This window comes from Anomalospiza imberbis, chromosome 1, assembly GCF_031753505.1.
Source record: "Anomalospiza imberbis isolate Cuckoo-Finch-1a 21T00152 chromosome 1, ASM3175350v1, whole genome shotgun sequence".
Taxonomy (NCBI): domain Eukaryota; kingdom Metazoa; phylum Chordata; class Aves; order Passeriformes; family Viduidae; genus Anomalospiza; species Anomalospiza imberbis.
The window spans coordinates 102,889,692-102,911,725 of NC_089681.1; the positions used below are offsets into that span (position 1 = coordinate 102,889,692).

At 39.2% G+C, this 22,034-nt stretch overlaps 1 protein-coding gene across 1 annotated transcript in view; it reads right to left on the bottom strand.

The window, feature by feature from the left end:
* SUSD5 (sushi domain containing 5) overlaps positions 1 to 12,403 on the bottom strand; it is a 39,826-nt gene extending 27,423 nt beyond the window's left edge. The window contains exons 1-2 of the mRNA XM_068203132.1: positions 11,920 to 12,403; positions 3,988 to 4,165 (exon numbers count right to left, since the gene is read on the bottom strand). Of these exons, the coding sequence (XP_068059233.1) occupies positions 3,988 to 4,165; positions 11,920 to 12,013 (272 nt within the window). The 5' untranslated portion in view covers positions 12,014 to 12,403. The remainder of the gene's footprint in view (positions 1 to 3,987; positions 4,166 to 11,919) is intronic.
* Positions 12,404 to 22,034: the final 9,631 nt, after the last annotated feature.

The following is a 22,034-nucleotide window of genomic DNA, read 5'->3' on the forward strand; positions in this document are numbered from 1 at the left end:
TGCTGGAAGCCTCAATACAAAGTTTTCCAGCGTGACAACTGAATTCAAAAGATAGCAGTGAGAGCCTTTCAGAGAACTCTGCCACCTTTTTTCATTTATATTCTGGCAGATCACTTGATGGTTTTACTGACTCACTTGTCTGACATGCAAGTAAGTCATAAGAGTGTCATTTTTAGTATAAATAGCTATTAGGGCTCATCTGACAAATGAGACTTGCCTAACGACATTTCATTTCCTGAAATGTAACAATGTGTAATACTTTATAAGTTGCACATGTCAGGACTGACTTGTAAATGGCTTACTTCTGGCTTGCTGGGAGAAGTTATCCCTACCTATTTGTCAGTGGCTCTTCTCAAAAAGTTCCCAAGCCCCTGGACTGCCAGGAACATGTCTGTGTGAAGAGCCCTGAACCCTGAATTCAGTTGGCCTGAACAACTGCAAGGGCAAGACAAGAACATCCCCATATTCCTGTGAAAGAAGTTCTGTTTCAGGCTGCTCAAACCACAAAACCACCCAGTTTATTGTGTCTTTGGATTTGCTGGCAGTGATCTATTTGTTTAAGCAATTTCCATTCTGCATCAGATGAAATGAATCATATTCATCAAGACCTGCTGCTTGGACTAGCCCAATTTGCAGGGAATGAAGTGGGCATATTTAAATATGGATGATCTGCATTTACATGAGAGTCATCAGAGATTTGACAGTCTCCCATACTGGACTGGCTCTTTAGTCCAAATGCTCCTCTTTGCCCATGGAAGAGGTATAGGCCAGAGAGCAGGCAGTATAAACATGCTCACATTGGCTCAGTGATGTGCTTCTACCATAACAGGAGAAACTCCCACAGGTTTCCAGGCTATGATTTGGCTGTAAAAATAGTACGGACAAAATAATCAACAGTGATGGATATATTTACCAGGAGTGAAATTATAATTACTCACTAAAACCATAAATAGTCATCAGAAGTTAACAAATCCCAGACTTGTGCAAAACCTGGAGAATGGATCAAGCAGTGAAAAAGTCCTTGCATGTCTGCTAGAGGTCTTACTCAGTTTTAAATCTAAGTGGTGAAAGGAGGGCTGAAGAATGTCAGAAAATCTGCAACACTGTAATGACTTCAATCACATCATTTGTTTGTGTTTACTTCTACTGCCAATGTCTAATCCATTTTTCCTCAGGGGAAAGACTGGGATACCTTCCAGGCACCAAATAAATAAACCAAACCTCATTCTTCCTGAAATTAAGAACTTCTATCATGCTCCCTCCTATTCATCTCCTTTCTGATGTACACAGTCCAAGAGGATATGGGAGAGTATTTGACTAAAGCTCTGCAATCTGCATTGGACGCCAGTCAGCTTCTGGGAGTTTTCCAAGGTTTTAGGACCAGCTTATAAAGTCCTGAACAGTTTTGGACCTGGCAGATGTGGGGAGGTCACCTATCAATCAAAAATGTGGAGGTTCATCAAGATAACTACACAAGGTGTGCCCAGCAAAGAGTCCTTTATTTCGGAAATAATTTTCCATACTTCTCTAACTCGTGGGCATGCTGTGAAGCCTGTTTTCCCTTCTCTAGGTTATATCAAATGATGTGGAGAGGTTTTACTGTATACCAGCTATCCTTTATCCCTGCTGTCATGTTTCCAGTTATCAAGTAAATGCCCAAAGTATTGAATCGGTACATTTAAAAAAATAAATAACTAATTTAGTAAAATAATTGGAGTTCATTGTTAATAGATTTTCCATTACTTTAATCATTCTTGAGCCCTTTTTTGAGACACTTTTAGTACCTTTTCCAAGATAAAGTAACAATACATATAGTATTCCAAAGGAGGCTATTACACTGACCTACACGTATATTTTTTTTTCATATTCTTCATCCCATTCCATGAACACTCTAGCAACTTCTTTGTTTGCTTGAATGTTTGTTTGTTTGTTTGTCTGTTGTTATTACAGCTGCAGTCTGACAGAGGTTTTCTTTGTGCTGTCCATAGCAATGTCCTCATAAGTTTCCTGGCCTGACAGAGGTAAATCAGACCCTGTAAAGATATTTTGAAGTAGATTGCATGTTCCTTCTGCAGGTATTATCATTGAACTCCTTTTGGCATCATTTTACCCTTTCATCTAAATTTCTCTGTAATTCTCTATATTGGAGCTGAACTTGTTCAACTTAAACAGCTTTGTCTCATTTGCACTCTTTGCACTCAACTGCTCAGTTCTTTCTCCAGAGGTGCATTAACTTACAGTTAAAACAGATTAGCCCTTTTAGGCAGTCTACAATTCCTATTTTTCCCCAGAGCCAAAAATACCCAGTTCAACGAACCAAGTAACATACTTTCTGGTGCTTGCCCAACCATGGGTAAAATAGCCCCAGAGTATAAAATTCCAGCTCTGAAGAAATTTTCTCTCTGGTGAAGCTTTCCAGTGAAGGTCAGATGTGGTGACTGCACAGCAATGGTGTACTGATGTGCCCCCACAAGATTCTTTCTGATAAATACTTTAGAGACTTCCATAATAAGGACAGGTTTACTGGGGGAATGGAGTACAGCAAGTTAGAAGGGATGAAAAGTCTTAATTTCCTTCCCATGCTTACGATGTATTTTTATCACTGTATTTTTATCAAAATTTTGATAGTGAAGATATTCAGTCTACAGCTGATCTATTAATAGTCACAGCTCCCGTGCCCATAGCAGTTAATTGAGGATCTCACTGGACTAACCAGTGGATTTGCTTAGACGAAAAAAGCCATGATTTCCTCTCCTACGCATCATCATTCCTTACTTCCAGAATACAGAGGTTGTATAAAAGACCCTGTACAACAACTTTGCTGTGGACTTTTACAGTTATATAGTTTCCCTGGCTAGTTAGCCTGCAAGACATCTCAGCAACTGTCTTGGGAAAAAGATTTTGGGGGTTTAGACCACTGTCTTTTATCCTGAGACCTTTCTAGATTTTTTTTTATGACCAGAAGTACATACAAAAAATTTTTCAAACAATTTTTTCACCTGGAAAAAAATATAGTCAGATAAAATGGTTGCTTTTCCTTGAAATTGTTTAAATATAATATTTCATTAATAGTAATAATTTTCTGTCCTTTGGAAATTTTATTACTAAAAATACAGAAACACCAATGCTTACCTAAAGTCTGTTAACTGTCACATAATCTAATAATATGCTAAAATTTGGAAACTTTTTTTCCATAAAACGAATCTTTATCCCCATTGAACATTGAAAATAGATTTGATATACTCCTTCTGGGCAATTCCTGTGTGGTCCCAGCTTCAGTGACATCAGACATTCCCTCAACACCTCCGTTTACATTCCTGCTTCAAATTAGTCTCTACAGAGGCAACAAGGCAAGGCTTCGTGCAAGGAAAAGCTCAGCTTAGTGCCATGTCAAGTCACCCAAGCTACCTCAAACACATTGAGGGACAATGTCAGTTCCCTGGTGGGCTTTCTCAACAAACTCTCTAGCACATGTGGGTTATCATATCTAAGTGCATCTGGGCCCTTTTGAACATGCCTATTGTCTGCTCAGCCATGCATTGATATCTTAGACAGACACGTGGTTCCCCATGAGAAGTTTTGTTTGCTGAGCTTCTGAAGGACTGGAGGATAACAGAGTCAGTGGGATCACTGACACCAACTCCAGCACCATGTCCTCAGCAAGGACATGTGTCCTGCAAGGCTCTTTAGGGCTCAGCACCCCACCACTGGCCAGGGGAACAGGAGCCATGATGATGTAATTCAGCAGGAAAGAAGAAGAGGAAATTGTGTCAAATCTGTGAAATCATAATGTGAAACTGATGAATACTGTGTATCTACAATATTAGCTGTAAAAAACTAATTCTTGGGGGAGAGTGGCCAATTTAGCTGTATGTCATGGTGATCGAATTGTGGCCAGTATTTTTCAGCAAATCTTAGTCAAGGTGGAAAACTTGCTTGACAACCATCATTCATACTTCCCAGAAAGTGTTATGCTGTTGTCCTTACCCAGCAGAGCCGCTGGCGAGCCATCCTGTGGTGCAGCCAGCAAAAGAACAGTCCAGAACAGCCCTTTTCAGTTCTTCTGCAGTTGCTAAGCGAGCACTCAGGTCAACACAAGCTTTCTCAGCTTTGGCTAAATCCAGACCCTGAGAGTTGTTCTTGGACTCAAGTGCAAACACTTTGCCTGCAACACCAAGAAAGGACATGTCATCCATCATGGAATTGTATTCAATACATATTCAACAGAAATATTGCAAATTATCACCAAATAAAGCCTTCATGCTTTTACTAAGTTTATTTTAATGACCCACCATTTTTTTGAAAGCCTAATTTAATCAGGACTGCAAGTATCCTTGTGTTAGCTTTTCTTTTAATTTTGTCCACCACAGGAAAAGCAAGAATGGCTAAGCCACTAGTCATTCCTAACTCAGAGGGGAAGCTTGTCTTGCCTCTGTAGGTCTGTGCTTAAGATCTGGAGAGATAAAGCATGATACTCTTTCATATGCACATATAAAGTCAAAATCACAAAGAACAGCTCCTGTAGGCTACTAATGCTGGAATCCATTACTAAACATCTTACAATTACTCTATAACAGCAGCATCCATAAAGTAAGCCCATGCCTTAAAGCCAGTATTGCAGCCCTCTTCCACATCAGAAATAGATTTATACTTACCCTCTAAAATCAAAATGATGTCATTCTATGACATCCGGTGTCTAAATGCAGATGGCTTCATTATCATGTCTTTTTGGAAAGACAGGCAGAATTTTTTATTAATGGAAGGCTTTTTATTTTTTTGAATGAGCATGAGAACATATTTAGCATAACATTTTTTTGTGTTATTTTTATTTTCAGTTCAGTTTATTTTACTTTAATTTATCTAATACCAGGAGAGTTGAAAGGGTGAAAGTTAGAGGTTTTGGCAACTGGGAACAGGTCAGTTGGGGTTTTGGCACTGAAGTTTGAGAAGTTACTGGATTATGGAATAAACATGTTAGCTGGGTGCTCCAGTAAAAGAAATAAACGAGACACTTTGCAGCTGACATTTAAGTTGCCATAACTTCTTTTTTTCTGATGATAACATCCCTCAGAATACCTTCTAGATTTCAAAGGTACAGACTGAGATTGCTTGCAGTTGCAGGAAGAAAATTTTTAAGCGCTGCTCATTCCGTAAATGCCTGGAAACTCTTATTTATGTCTTATTTCCAAAGTGGATTAGTGGTAGTGGTTATATGAATGCATAACTTCCAGCATACACCAAGTGTTCATTATGTGGCCAGCTTCACTCTCATAGGAGATATTGACCAGTATTGGGAACTCTTTGAACTGATTCAGCCTGGTTCTGTAACAAGTGCACTCTCACCATATGCTCTTTCAACAAACTGATAAATCTGATTCTAATCCCAAATACAGGGCAATTATACAGGGTAGGACTGCCCCCAACAGCTTTCTGTTCTCACCTGTGCACAGCTACAACCACTAGAAGAATCACAGTCCTTACATAAAAAAATGTAGTTTCTCTCAAGTAAACTTGTAATTTGTGTTTACATTAGCTAACAAGGGTAGATGGGTCCTAATGAAGATTCCTACTTAGGTGGGAATTCTACATGTGCACAGCAGGAAGCCATCCAGACTTGGGAAAATGGCAATTTAAATAAGCAGGACAAGCACCTATGAGAAGGAACAGAAATTCAGAGTACCCAGAGTGATTTTCCTAAGGAAGTTAACCAGTAGTTGACCAAGGAATACAACCAGAAACACCGGGGAGTGTGATAACCACTAGGTTACATTGTCTTTGGTTTCTCCACTGTAATCAAAATGATTAACTGTAATTAGAATGGGGGGTTTTACACAAAGTAGTGAAAGCAGCAAGCCTCTACACCCCTGAGTACACAAACATCAGGATTCTTTACAACATGTCCCAAATAATGCACATGACACTAATGTAGCTCCTTTTTCCAAAGTCTTGACAGGCACAGTGAAGTGTGTATGGCCTAGGGAGAGTGACAGTACAAAGTGAGAGATGATGGTTTTGAACAGACATTCTTAAATGGCAAAACAACTTTTGCTCCTAAAGTAAAACAGAGATTAAATATAATGATTTACAAGGCTCTGTCCCAACTAAAAGCTTGTCCACTTTCTATATTTCACCATTAGACTCTTAGGACTGAGGTACATTGTCAAAGACATATAGGGCAAGTTTGCATAACATCTGACTTAAATTGTGAATGTTATTTTGACATGGCATAACCCTTATTTTCCAGCTATTAGTATTTCAGTTAGAAGCCTTAAAGAAAGGAAAATGGTCAAGCTTTGAGTTCCATCTGGATACAATTAGTTAATGATTTAATAATTTTACCAGTAAGCAAGAGTTACATTTTTAAAGGAATTTAGCCTATCCAAGACAGAGGCTGAGACATCTTTCCTTGACTACTGTTATGTTGTTTGCTAGTACTTAAGATATACTAATATTTTACTGGAACCTATGTAGATGCTGTCAAAACAGAGTCTTGTCCTTTGAAAAGGTATCTGGGATGGTCAAATTATATAAACAAGTGAACTATAAGGTGAGCTAGGAAAGACTTACTGGTTGGGAAGTTACAGTGAACGACTTCATAGGAAATTCTAGTCAGCCAGAATTTGGTTAGAAGTGAGTAAAGAAGGGAAATATGTTTATCAGACCAACCTGTGTATTTTCTTCAAAGTTTTAGAAATTCTATGGCTATCTGCCCAGTTTTCAAGATATGCCCTCAGGTTTTATCTAATTTGTTACTTAGAAAATGTAATATTGAGTAAGGTTCATTGATCAGATGCTTGACCAATGGAATAACTGGATCCTCAATATCCTGAGATGTGTCACACTACTGAGGGGCATTGACAGGAAAAAAAATACATGGGATATGCTAGCAAGGTAACAGGAAAAACACAAAACCACATGAAAACAGGAAATCCCCCTAAACAAAAAAGACTGCAACACTGAATTCTGCAGCTTACAGTGTCATGGCTAACATACTCAAGATATGCATGTATTGAATTTTTCTCACTTTTAATCTCAAAAGTGGTATCATTTTCAGTCTAAGGGAACCTAAGGGTCCTGGCTATTATTTGTAACGTTTTTATCAGTCCTATTTGTAATGAAATGTTTCTTAAAAAAGGATTGTCTCTCATACTTGATGACATAGTAATTTTTTTATATTGGGGTGGTTGAAATTAGTCTTATCTCTGAGGCAGTATCAAGAGATGTGTTGTCATTCTGTTTTAAATGTGAGACTGTTCTGTATTTCCATAAGACACAGGATGAAGGACCATGTCTACATGAGGAATGTAGTATGCTTTTGGTTGTGCTACCTTTAAGCAGCCACCTTGTCTGAGCTCCCTCTCAGCTCTGTCACTTCATTTCTGCCCTGTAACACTTGTTTCCCACAAGGCTTCCACCTCCACAGGGGGGTGGAAATTTGTTACCAAAACTCTACACACTTTTCTGAAGCTTTTCTAAAGAAAGCAAGTCCCTTTGATTTAAAGATCAAGCTAAAATCCACGCAAAGTAGTATTTCACATGACACGTACTGAACATGTTAAGTTTAGCAGGTTCAGAATGAAAAAGATCCTTCTCACAGTAAGATTCTTTTAGATTCCCATTTGAAACAAGTGATAAAGCTTTTAACTTCAATGATGAGGCATAAATAATAAGACATCATTCTTCCAACTGCTTTGTCAGCAGAATTCACAGTTCACATAAACAATTCATGCTTGAAACAAAAGAGATTTCCTCTTTAATAACTAGCCTATATTAGATTGCTAGCCCCTACCATTATCTGATCACTATGATAACAGAATATTGATTCTATTTTGATATATTGATAATGTTTTAGTAATTTTTTTGCAATAGATTAATATAGTTTTTACTTAAGAGTGCCCCAATGTATTCTGATTAGAAACATATCCACAAAGATGTAGATCTCAGGGCTCCTAGGAATCATTTTTATCCCTTAGTTCAATTCCTGCCTAACTAGACTGTAGATTTCCCCTTGTAATTCCACCATCAAGTCCAAAAATTCCTGGTTGAGCTAGAGCATGTCTTTTCAACATGCATCTAGTCATGATTCAATGCCTCCAAGCAATGGAGAATTTACAGCACACTTTATAGGAAATTGTTTCAATGGTTCATTACTCTTACTCCACCTTATTCCCAGCTTCAAATTTTGCTAAACTCAGCCTCTAACAACTGATCCCCATAATGCTTTCAACACTTTAAAGACATCTACAATCAGATATATGGAAGTGCACAAAAGGAGTTCTTCAAAACAAAACCATCTAAAAGCTGTTTCTACATATTTTACAGAAGATCAGTGGGTTTAACAGAATTCTATTGGTTATCAAGAAAAGAGTTTGGCTGATTTATTCTCTTACAGTAACAGATACAACAAGAAATTCTTCTGAGGTGCATAGGCACAGTTCACAGCCCACTGAAATTAGTTCAAATTTCTCCATGTCTTCAGCAGGATTTGCATCATGCTTGAAGAAGGAATATAAAACTGCATAGTCAAATATACCTTAAAGTAAGACTGTCCCTCAAAAATAATATAAAATGAAAGCACTTTAAAAGGCATGCCCAGTGTGCTGACCACACAACATGACACTTCCTATTTCAAAGAATAAAACCTAATCGGTTTCAACCAAACAAATTTGATCAAAGATGTGCAAAAGTGGAGTCCAATACAGTCCCCATCAGCTAAACCCAGCTTGATCCTAAATTTTGATTTTACTGGACACTTTAGGATCAAATAGTTGGAGTTGTTCACGCAAAAATGTGTGTTATTTTGCAAGCGGGAGAATGAAATGTGTAGACACCTGCTACTGAAATGTGAGCATCTAGAGAGAGCAGAAGAATAAAACATACATTTTTTCCTTTACTTTAAAAAAAAAAAAGAATGCGAAACAAGTCAAATTAAAAATGTTACTAGGGGGATTTTCCTACTTTCGACATCATCAGTTTGTAGTTAGAGGCATGTCTCTCAGATCCTATTTGTGTCCAGATTCATGGACTCTGGATCCTTTCACTTGCAACCTCTGCAGGCACTATGCATGGGCACTGCTGATGACTGGCTTGACCAATAGCGCTTCACGTAATCCAAATTTAGCCAACAGACCAGCTACAGTTTGGCACAATTAGAAAAGCTTTGAATTTAGCACATTTTTCATTTCAGGAGTGTCTCAGTACAGTAGATGATTAGCCATCACCCTCTCCTGACATGCTCTGTCTCAGAGCAAGTACTCTGCAGAAAACTATAGTTCATATGTGTGGATATTTTAGGAGCCTTGAAAAACAAAAGAGGGAGGCAAAAAAAGTTGAGGCAACTCCTGTGCAGGATTCAGGAAGCTGCATCTTTGTTCTCCTGTTCCAGTGCAAATAGAAAACAATTTAAACTCCCTGAATTTGCACTGATACAATTGAGAACTACCACAATAACACATATTATTCTCCAGTAACTGCACTGGCAGTGGCACACCATGGTACCTCAGAGCATGAACAACCCCTTGGGGAGTCTTCTGTCCATCTGACCCGGACCTGAACAGCTTTGAGCAAGCACATTTCAATCGGGAAAAAAAAGCTGCGAAGTGAAACGGAGCTATATTTTATTTCTACATTTGCCTGGGTATTTCTGCAGCCTATTTGTGCTACAGCAACATGTGCCACGGTAAATAATGGTCAAAAGAGATCAATTAAGCTCTGAAGTTTTACACCTTCACCAGACCTCAACGGCTGTCAGTTTTCTTGCCTACTCTCTGTCATTATTTTTGTGTGAGATAATATAGTGAAATTCTTCCTTAGGGAAATACATTGCAACCAGTTTCAGAAGTTTGACTGTAACAGGGGCCAGTCTGAATTTCACAGTTTTTTTACAAAACATATTCGAAATCCCTTTAGCAGTTTGCAACACAGTCAGATACCTTCAGTTAAAAATGACAAATACACAAACACGTATGTGTCACTCAGAATGGCCCATTGGCACTTAAGTGACATTTACATGTACTAGAAACTAGCACCTATATTTTGACCCATACCTTAAAAATGAGAAGGTGGTTTCTGAGTGGATCAGACCAGAATCTGCTACAAAAGATAGTATTAATCCTGTTTCACACTCTCAGATCTTCTTAAATATATAGCAGTAAATTTTAAAGCTGACATACAGTGTTTTTTTCTGTTTTAACCCAGATGGCTTATAGGACAGCGTTACAGTTGTTTGCTCAAAATTAGTATTAGGAGAACCCACTGAAATCAAGTTAATAGCCGACTTACACATCTTTCACAATGCTACCTAAATTTTAAATAAAATTGCAAACCACATTATTATAATAATGCTTGACAACTGTAAAATATGTCAGATATTCTGCCCTTTCATACTATAAACGTTTTACTACATGTGAATTTGACAAACTGTTGAATGACAATTAAATTCTGTCATGACCTCTACCTTAAAATGATCTCCAACTTTTTTCCCTTTCTCTTTTAGAAGATGCCTGTTTAGGAATCAAAAAGTTAGTTTCATTAATTTTATGGAAATAATAAAAATTGGAATGTGCCCCTGAAAAAACAAGGGGATCTTCAGGTGAAGCATTCTTAGCAAGGGAAATTATTATTCCTGCCCTGTGTCCTTAAGTTCTGTGAAGAGTCCTTTTTCATGGATACGATTTTCCCCCCTCTTCTCATTTCAAAGGCATTTTGCTAAGGAAGGAGTACATCCTAAAAACAGAATCACAGTTTTGCCTACTGCAACATAATGCAGTTTTCTGACACAGTTCCTTTATGCTTAATGAAATGTAACTCTCTTAAACTTTACAAGAAAGGGTCCTGTTGTATAAATGGTATACATTTATACATTCTACTCAAAGCTGTAGAAACATACAGGCAAGATTAATTTTCTCCCTTTCCTTTGCCATACTTTGTCATCAACTGAAAGAAATTTAACTTGAACAGTAAAAATACTGTGAGAACAAACAAGAAGAGATTTTTATTGCCTATAATGTTTAAGTTCTGTTTTCTGGAATAATGCAGCATACATCAATGGTAAAGGATTAGGGTATTGGAATTAAAAAAATCCTGAGATTGGGCATAAATCTATCTCAGCTGTGAAAGTGGAAAAATGTGACCATTCAGCATTGCTGTCCCAGGAAAACATACAGTTGTTTCAAAAGTAAGTGTTCTGGTTTAGACAAGTCAGTCATCATCATCACAAGTTGAATCATTAAAAGGGCATTAGGCTACTGGAAACTTTCAAGGGATGCAGCTTTTCAGGATCACCATTGGCGAGTAAAAAGTCCCATTTCAGAGTAACTGGTAGCTGGTTCTTCATCCAAATCCATGTCCTGATCACATCCCTCAGCAGTGAAGTGCAGATGAAGCTTATGTGCAAGGGTGAGAAGTCATTTTCAGCATTTGTGGCACTGAACAGAAGAGGTTCTCAAAGTCTTTCACTTCTTGGATTCCCTTCCTCAAGTACCTGCCCATATAATGTGACACATCTGAAGTGGGGAGATTGGAAAGTTCTTTAGGGAAAAGGTATTTTGAATTATAAAGAGTGGTCTCCTAAAATATAGTTGAGTCTTCTTAGTCGTGTTCTGGCTTTGTTTCATTATTCTTATTTCCTCTGGAAAAGTTCACTATCCTGTCATTTTGTTGTAATAAAATAATCTTAGCCTTCTGGGATCTTATTTCCTTTCTCTGCTTTAACCCCAGAATATTTGTAAAGTCTCAAAAAGCTCTGAATCAGAAGTTTCCTAATGCAAACCGGGGCATGTATTTAAGCTTCTTATTAACAAAAAAAAAAAAAAAAAGTTGTTTTTTTTTCTTTTTTTTTTCTTTTTGCAATAACACATTTCAACATACAGCCCTCATTCCAGCCATAGCAACCCAGCCCAAACTGAATGGGAGACTCACCATCAGCCTGAACAGAGATGATCTGAAGTAAGAAGAAGACAGATCCCACGCCCTGGAGAAAGGTGAGAGAGAATCTCTGAGAGCCTGGAGCCATTGCCCTGCTTGCAAAGCCCTCAGCTGCAGAAGGTTGGCTGCCGAGGCTTTTTCTCTCTCCTTCTCTGCACTTTCGTAGCGGGGTCTGCGGTGATGATTTCAAGGAGCACTTTCCGTCGGCAGGATCCTGCGCCTTGGGTTTGCACTGAAGGCGGGAGGGGTGGAAAAAGAAAGAGGGAGGGAGAGAGGAATCCTTGGCTTGGCTAGTGTGAAGGGGAGGGGAAGCTGGGGGGAGATGTCCAGCCAGCTGGGGCTGGGGAGAGGCTTTACCCAGCCCAGTCCGCAGGGCAGCGCACACAGAGAACCGGTGTGAAAAGTCACATTATCCTGCCGGTAAATACCTCATGGATCACGGTGGAGGAAATGCAAAAGCCAGGAGGGAGAGAGAAGGGGGGAAGGACAAGCGACGGGCGGCAGTAATCCCTGTGTGAGGAGAAGGGCAGCTCCATAGCTGGTGCTGGTACACGGTGAGTTTGTGGGCTTAGCTGTGCGTCTCCAGAGGGATGGGTGCAGGCGTGGGGAGCGTTTTCCTCTCCACAACACAAAATCAGCCAGAGTGCCTTGCTGAGGTCAGTGCCTGCTGCAGCGAGAGTGATGGTGCTCAGGTGAGGAGAAGTGCCAGAAGGCATGGGACCCTGGCGACCAAGCCTCCCTGAAGAGCAGCACCGGGATGGATTAATTCTGCTATTTCAGATTCCAGCTTCGGGATGGGCATGAGGAACTGCGGGTTGAAGCTGGGGTCCATCAGCTGGTCTCTGTCAGCACTCCTGCTGCGCATGAATGGTCTCGGGCAGGTTTGGACACTCTGAAGGCAGCTGATGAAGGGAGTTTCCAGTTCCCACTAGCACTTACAGAGCTGACATCTGTCCCTCATTCTCATTCGTCTTATATTTGTCCCAACACAAGTCAAAAGAAACCCCCACAATGAGAGGAAACATACTATTGGTGATGCCAGGGTTTATTTAGCTAAATATATAAATGGAATAGTTTTGTGTTGCTGTTGGAACTCAGCAGGGCTCAGAAATGTTGTTTTCATATTCCCATCCTATTTTGCTTTTATTTCAGCTTCTTAAAATTTTTTCCCTTAGAAATTTGAAGCTGGGCAGAAATGTTCATTCTGGCAAGAATACATGAGCTACAAGAAGCAGAAATAAGGAGCTGACCCTTCTCACTGCCAGAAGCCCTGGTGTCCTACAAGGCAAGGTGCTGGTAGGCAGCTACAGGCATGGTCTGAGAACGATGAATTTGTGCAGTATTGGTTTTGGTCTCACAAAAATGACTCAAGCTCAGGAACTCCTGTATGAGAAATTCAAGGAAGCAAGTAACACCATAGCAGTAGAAGTTTTAAAAACACCTACATTTGATGACTTTGGGAAGATGATGCTCCAATCCTGTTGACTTTAAAAGAATTGTAGCCTTCTTCCTCTCCTGTATACCCATAACTGGCATATGAATCTACAGGCTGAAAACTTGAAGATAGGTTTTAGGTAGCTTTGAATTTTCTGTTTATCCAGAGAATAGGAAGGGCAGCAGGGTTTGTTTTTTTTTTTTTTTTTTTTTTTGGGGTTTTTTTTTTTTTTTTTTTTTTTTTGGTTTTTTTTGGGGGTTTTTTTGTGTGTGTGTGGGGGGGGGGGGGTTTCTTTTTTCTTTCTTTCTTTTTTTTTTTTTTTTGCATTGCTTTGCCAGCCTAACTCGTAAGGATTGCCTCCAAAATTAGAAGGATGGGAAGTTTCTTTCTCACTTCATCCTTAACATAGGATGGTTGGCATAACACAACTACAAAAGTGCGTTTCATTTCAACAGAAACTCCGTGCTCTGTGTAATGGGAATGAACATACAATGTGACAGAAAGGGAAACAGAAAATTGCAACATGCACTGAGTTTATGTTTCTTTTACTAGCAACATAACTAATGGCATAAAATGCAGTTTTAACCCCCTCATGCACCAATTGTTCTACCCTTATTTTAAAAAGTGGTGGACACTTTTAGTGAGACAGCAAAGTGATTCCATGAAACTGAGTAATTACAGCAAGACTCACATACATTAACAGAGACCTACCATGACCACAGCAATAGCTCCAGGTTTCCCTGACACTTGTCATAGGGATGATGACTTTGTTGGCCCTTTGCTGTCCTCATGAGTTTAGCCAAAACAAGTGGAGGAAAGGGCAGTATCTTCTGGATTTCCATCTAAAATTCCTAAGGTCTGTTGGGTTAGTTTTGCTATAATTGGCTCATTTCCTTGTGTTGATATAATAAAGGCATGTTGCCACTCTGGCTTCTGTCTTGGAAAATCTCAGCTTGTATTCTTGAGTAGAACATCTTACTGATTTTAAAGAATTACCACAAGACCACAAGATCTGTTCCTTTTTGAAAGCATGAACAGTTTGTAAATGACCTGGCTTCTTCCTGCCATCCCATATCAACAGTAAAGGAAGTCTGTAAGTGTGGAAAGGTAAGGATATTTACCAGTTATGAATTCCTGGAAGGTAAGTATTTCACTGCCAAACAGTTGTCCTTCCAGTCTTATATTCCAGCAAAAATTCCTGGTCTTAGTGTATTTTGGAAGATTTTTATAAAGCTCAGCAGAGTAGGTTTTATACTTAGAAGATATGCGTGGTTTTGCATTGAAATCAACATTAATCAACGAAAAAAAAAAATCCTGTTTTTAGAATCAAATCCTTCTTGGAAGCAAAATCTCAAAATGAGATCTGGAAGTTAAGATGCTTAGAAACAGATATAACTTTTGCTCACAACCTGTGGCATTCATGGCACTAGAGTAATACATCAGTCAGACTATTCAGTGTATAAAATGCAATGTATTATGGCAGATTACAAAAGATTAATTGTCCCTGCAGCTTTACACCACTGATATATTGTGCCTGCCTTGGGGGCAGTGAAGGTGCCAATGGGGATATTTTATAAAACAGAGTTTCAGTGTGTGCAAACTTTTATGCAGTGAGTAAGACACCGGAAGACACTAGGTTCTAAAGCATGTACATATACATATGAATGCACACACAGAAGACACCCGTGTGCTGTGAGGCACACAATAAAGATTTGGACATCTACAACATGAACAGCATCTGTGCACATTTACATCTGGAATATGTCATTCAAGTTAGAGTGGATTGTTAAGACTAAATAAAACACCTAAAAGAAATGAAAGTGAATAAAGACACATTTGCAAACAGCAACACATTTATTTACACTATATTAATATATACTGTAAATAAATTGTATTTGGTCACTTCATATTTGCTACTAGGAATATTTACTTTCTGCCACTCAAAATTTATATACTGTAAACATTGCTCCAATTCTGCAGATTCTAACACATGATCTTGAGCCTCTTCAAGATGAGGACTAGGGTCCTAAAGTCCTGAGCAAGTAGACACTCCGAAACATTTGCTATCTCAAGCCAAGCTGGGCAGATGTTGAGAGATTTGTTAAAGTGCTGCAGCTGGCCAAGAAATTGGTCTTTGAAGAAAGAATGCTGGAAAGTCATAGGAATGGTCACTTTTCATATCAGAAGAAAGCACAATAGAAATAAATTTCTGTTCAGACAAAGATACCTCTCTCCTCCATCACTAAAGCATGAGACTCTGTTTAACTTGATTCTCTGCAGAATGCTATAACTTCAACAGATGTTGACAGTCTGCACAATTTAGCTTGAAGAACTGAATTTAAATGGGATATAGGCTTCAGGTTTACTTATCCTAAATTTTCACTACTTTCTTTTTAAGAAAGAGATCCAGAAAGAGAGCAAGGTGGCAACTAAATTGCTCTAACCAGCATGATTACTAGAATTTATGATAAAGTCTGGAAGTTCTGAAGTCCTGTCTTGAGCTGAAGTTGAAAGGAGCTAAATGCACGAATAACTGTGGCATACAGTTTTCTCAGTGCCCTACACTCAGCTGCAGCATCTACACAGATTTATGGCACTATAGGCTAACTCTATAACTATTTGCAGTGATACCATGCCCAGGTATGAGTTCCATTTCCCAACTTTCAGATACCAGTTATCCATATATAAATGCAACCACATAACTGGTTTCCTATGGGCCAGACATGCTGACAATGGCTCTGTGTAGATACTGGGGGACTGTGGAAACCAAGAGGATTTGGGTTCTGCAGCTTTTTGGTGCAGCAACTTGTAAGCCTGCACAGCCTCTCCAGACTCTCCCTCTTCACATATAAACAGAGATAATCAACTTTACACACTGCTCTGATATGCTTTTAGTGAATCAACACAAGTTCTTTGTAGATACTTTCATAGTACCATATCATTGTAATGGGGGAAGTTTACGCCTTGTGCCCCTGCTGGAAAAAGGACATAAAGAATTATGACTTGGCTTCCCAAGGACCATGTAAAGGGATCTGAAATACCTAACAGATTATATAGCATTTACATACAAGCACTGCAATGACATCTCCTAAAGGATATGGAGTCTGTGTGACTGAAAGGCAGGCAGGGAACCTTGGTAGTACTGTACACCTATTGTTTCCATGGATAGTACACCTACTGTATACTGGGATCCAAACTTTTTCTGCAGCTGTATCCAAGCTTCTAACCCCCAAAAGCTAACTGGAAATGTGAGAGAAAAAAAGTGGGAGAGAAAGATTTCTTTGTTTATAAAATGTGAATTATTAGGCAATGGCAACACGGACAAACATTTTTCAGTGTCTGGCAGTCTGCAACAGTCTGCTAGCTGCAGAGAACTTTTTATTTTATTTATACAGAGTGTTTGCACCTAATTAAATGAAAAAGTAGAAATGTGCAGAACTACCTGAAAGTAATTCAGGGAGCTGACAAAAAAGGAGAAAAATTTTAAAAAAGGAAAAGACATGTTTCCCCCACTTTGTGGGTGGTGGGTTGAACACAGGGATCTGTGTCATGGAGATGCTGACCTTAAGAAAGAGTGTGATTCTTACACTTACATCATGCTATGTGGGGTCAGGTGTTGTCATGTGACAGGCCATGACCCTCATATAAATCATTGCCATGTAAACTGTAAAAATCATACTTCATTTCTTGGAGACTAAGCACTCTTAAGAAAAGAATGAAGATACCTGGTCATAAAATAGCAGCTGCAATATTAGGGATATACAAAATTAATTCAATTCTTTTTTCTGACAAACAGAGGTAAACCAAATTTTGCCTGCTCTTGGCTGGTGTTATTTGTCTGGGGGAGTGTGATAAGTTTTACTTCCTTCTTTCTTTAAGACCTTGCACCAGTTTAAAGGGTGAAAGTTATGTAGCAGTGTAGAAAATGATGTAATTTTACCCAAGTGGTTTATTTTTGTTCTCCGTGGGCATCTGTAAAATAGGTGGATAAGAATCTAATACCTTGCCTAGATTTCTATGCTGAGCCTGCAGACGAAACACTCCTATTTCACTATTTCATCCAGTTTCTCACATTCTCCAACCTTCACCAGCCAAGATCTGCAGTAAGATGAGAGAGAGCAATAAAATTCAAGGCTGCCTTCAGCTACCCAGTCTATAGCTGCTGAATGCCTCACACTGTGGCTATATGGCATGGCATGAGCAAGTATGGAATGTGGCTCATCTTCTCACAGTCCTAGGGCAGCAACCAGATAAAAGACAGTCCCTTCCTGAGGTCTCAGGCTGCAGGCTGCCTGCACCAGCACCTGCACCTGCATCAGCAGGTGCTGTGCTGCATCCCCTGCACACACAGGGCCAACAGGGACCAACACACAAGAGCTGACCTTCAGTATTTATCACAAAACCTCACACCATCTCCATCCACTCCCATTTCAAGTGCCTGCAATCACCTGTGGGCTGCACTGCATGGAGACCCAGGAATAATACAGGGCCAGTGGCAGGAGGACTTTGGCCCCAGCAAAGTTGCCACCTCCCTGGCACACAGCACATGGAGTTTCCTTTCCCTTACAGAACTATGCTCCAGCATCTCCACTTTGGTTTTCAAAGGGACACGTCCATTCCTTCCATTTGCAAACAGATCCCTGCAAATATGGAAGGAGTCCCTCAGAGCTGCAAATGCTCCCAACCAGCTGTGGGGAACATATAAGTATTTGTAGTGTTTGTCATGCTTCCAGCATAGCAATTAATTTGTCATTTATTTTACCAGTCACCTAATATTTTGACTTTTGTGTTTCAGCTTCCCTCTCCAGCTATTTCCTAGGAGTTCGTTTAACTGCATTCTAAGGTATGTTCTCTGGATCTTAAGGCACCCTAATTTGTCGTCAGGTGTTAGCTCTGCCCTCTAGTGCTGTGTATGACATAGGGTGTTGTGTCACAGAGCCATGGCTGGTGTTCAAAAGCTGAGTGGTCAAACGCTAAACAGCCAAAAACTTACAAGCTGACTAAAGTGACTTGACATTTTTTGTGTCTCCTGGCAGTGGGTCACCAGTCTATTTCTAATCATTTAAACACAGCCTGCCTAACCCCCAGCATTTTACAGCACCAGCCAGTTCAACTAAAATCTATTTATTGCACGTTTAAGTGGCTCAACCTGTGGCTCTGATCCACCCCACAGGTTCTTGGCTGCTGGGGGTGGGACCTCAAGTGCTGTGTTGAGCAAAGACAACTGAGAAAGATTTTCACCTCAGTGCCTGGAATTAAAGATCCCAGTGAAAGGAACAGCTGAGCCAAAGGGAGGACAGTGCTCTTCTGAAGCAGAGAATTTTTATGACAGACTGTCACAGTAACCAGCCATGGTACAGTCAGGAAATGTGAGTTTTGGCCTGGACACTTTGCAGTTTGCAAACTTTATGCAAGAACTTGTGACAGTGCTTTGCACTAAGCCAGTAGTATTTTTAAGTAGAGTTTTATGCAGGCTCTAAAGTGCTGTGTTTTCCTAATTCCACTTGGGGAAAATGACATTGCTCAAACATGCTGTAGCAGTTAGCATAAAGTTGTCACGTTTCCTAACTCTGCAGAACTGAGTACAGAGAGTTGAGAGCAAGGCTGTTGATATCAATATTTAAAACGCCTTCCCTCCTTGCATGTCATTACTAAGATCACTTACTTCATTTTTGGTAAGACAATAAATAATAAGGAAATGCTGAAGAATGTTTTTGAGTCTTTCTTGTCATAGCTGCTCATTTGTACTTGGGAAGAAAATAACCTTCCACAGTCCCAATCTTCCCTTTTTCCACACAGCATACTTTCAGATCAGACCTTTTTCACACCTCTCCATGATCTTTCCAATATATACAGGTACTTGAGAAGCATGGAAGTGAGCATTTGGGAGCATAAGGCTTCTGAGTGATATGTAAAGATCATTGGAAGAATTAGTATAACAGAGAGTAGATTAGAAAAGCTCATGCAGATGCAGGTATTTCCCAGTTACTGTGGGACTTTGGAGAATTGAAGCATGGAGAAGAGGATAGAAGGAAAATTATCAAGCTCTTTTGCTCTTAGGCTAGGGAAGCCTAATTTCTGTTTTCTCAATTCCCCACCTCCATCTTTTAAAAAATATGCATATCAGGTTCCTTTCAATCTCTTCTCCTTCATCTTTTTTGCATATTACCTCCAACATTTCAGCCTCTGAATCTCATGGTGACACTCAGCTCTTCTGGTGAGATATGTGGGTGTGGGGGTGTGTGTCAAACACCCAAGCAACTTATATCAGCAGACCTACCTGCCATCAGTTTTACAATAATCAGGGTTCACTTTGGGAGCATCACCTTGCATCTTCTCCCTTTCAAAGCATCCTTCATTTTGTGTCAGGAAAATGGATACAACAACATTCAAACCACGTTCACACTACCTGCCAAATACCATCCAAAACACCTAAAGTTCCCTACGTTTCCATCCTTGCAGTAAATCTAGTCATCAGGAGCTGACTAAGAATTGAACAACTGTTAAGGCAAACCCCACAACCCCCTAATGGTGATGGGGGTTGGGCAATAACATAATTTGTGTACCAAAATATGGTCTTAAAAGTCTATGAGCTACTGTCAGACCCTGGAACTGGTCAGCTCTTGCAAATGGGTTTGAGTTGAATAATATAAGGAACTGCAATTGGCGTGCCCACAAATGCCAGGCTACTAACATTGCAACCACTGATTTTTATTACCCACTACAAAAATAGTAGTGGATTATTATAAGTTAAATAAACCCTGAAAATATAAATACGTTGTTACATTAAATTTAAATGGACACCAAAACATGCTTTTTTAGCAGTGGAAGTAGCCAGGATATTTTTGATATTAAAATATTTATTTAGAAAAAAAAAAAAAAAAAGACCTATTATTCCTCATTGGTTAAAAAAAAAAAAAAGAAGAAAAATCAACACTGTGTGTCCTCAAAGAATTGGTAATTTTAACTCCATAAGTAGAAGGAAATTCGTAATAACTCTGTATTCCTAGGCCAGTTCAAGGGTTGAATATGTCTATTGAGAAGATGAGTAATTTTTTTAACATATGAATCATATATTTCATTTGCAAACAAAACTGAGCTCTGCCCTGAAGTTTGGAACATCTGCAATTTGTAATTGTACAAAGAAGCTGGGAGAAGGGAATCAAAACAGAAGCTTTTTGTGTGTACGTGCATGCATGCACGCACACCCACACGTGTGGGTGGGTCGATTTATACACTGGCCCAATGTGGGTGTAGGAGGGTGTAGGAGAAGGAGGGAGGGAGAGAAAAAAAGAGAAATATTTTCCTTGGTTCTTTATTTTTGAAGCTCAGGACCTGGCACTAGGTGATTTCCAGACATGGATCTAATGGTGCAGACTTCATCATATGCTGATAACGCCTAAATTACATGTGTGGCTAAGGCTTCCCAGAGAACTCAGAGAACTTTTGTATTGTTTCTGTGTGCCTCATGAGCATGTGATATGTTTCATTAGGTGTACGAAAAAGATGCACTAAAGGATCAAATTAAGTTAGATTTAAAGTTCAATATTTGCAAAAGAAAAAAAGTCTATGGGATAGAAAGGTTAAATAGCAAGCTATTTAATAAAAAAAAAATTAAAAAATAATTTTGATAACTAAACCAGTATTTAATTTACAATAAATATGACCTAATTTCAGTAGCTGAGGTATTGCTGACCAAGTTACTTTAATAAAAGTCAATTTTAAACTAGCAAAGAATTATTGACCAACACATAATGCCTGAAATAAGTCCTGTCTCAATCTTGTTTGGTCTTTAGTCATAGCATATTTATCAATCCATCTTTTCTTTTTATTTGCCTGATCTTTTTTGGTCTCTTTCAGTCCTCTTGTTGCCTTTGCAGAGGCAGTACTTACTACAACCAGTCCTTGCTACTAAGCCAAGCAGTCTTAAGGGAGGAGAGATGAGAGAAAGCTTTGCATGTGAATGCCAAGTGCAAATATTCCATGCCTTTGTGTGCAAAAAAGAGAAGTTAATGAAAATTCTTTTCTGTGTTTCGACCTTTTACTGGTCAGAGTTGCATCACAATAACCATCTTAGCTTCTCATCTAAGTCACAGAATCAGTGTTTCTCTGGTTATGTATTCGTCGCTCAGTGAGAACACCTCCTTCCAGGTAGATTGTATACAAGAAGCCTTATTCTAATTTTGGCTTAGCATTTGAAATCTGGAGGGGGAGGGAAAGTCCTGACATTTACCAAGATTACATATGGCTCACCAACTACCAACAAAGCTAAATCCAACCTCCCTAACTAGATAACACATTAATTACTCTTCATTCCATAGGGACATGGGATACATGGAGTGGCTAAGCAGGTACTAAACGTGACATATCTATTTCACAAGCCCTGAGAGTAGATGGTTGCAAAGAGAACATGTTATGGCTCATGTTACAGAAATCTTCCAAACTCACTGACATATTTAAAAGGAGATGGGAGGCAGTTCAATGTACATTAAGCAGGACGTCTCTGATTTTTGGGGCAGAGAGAGAAACATAAGAGTTAGAGCAACGGAAAGACAATTGGACATCATATGAAAGGAATGATACAGGAGACACAGTAGCAAAAACATACAGAAGAGTAAATGGGGAAGCTTCTTCTAAAATAGAGAAGAAGCTTTTCCTTTGAAGAAATATCCAG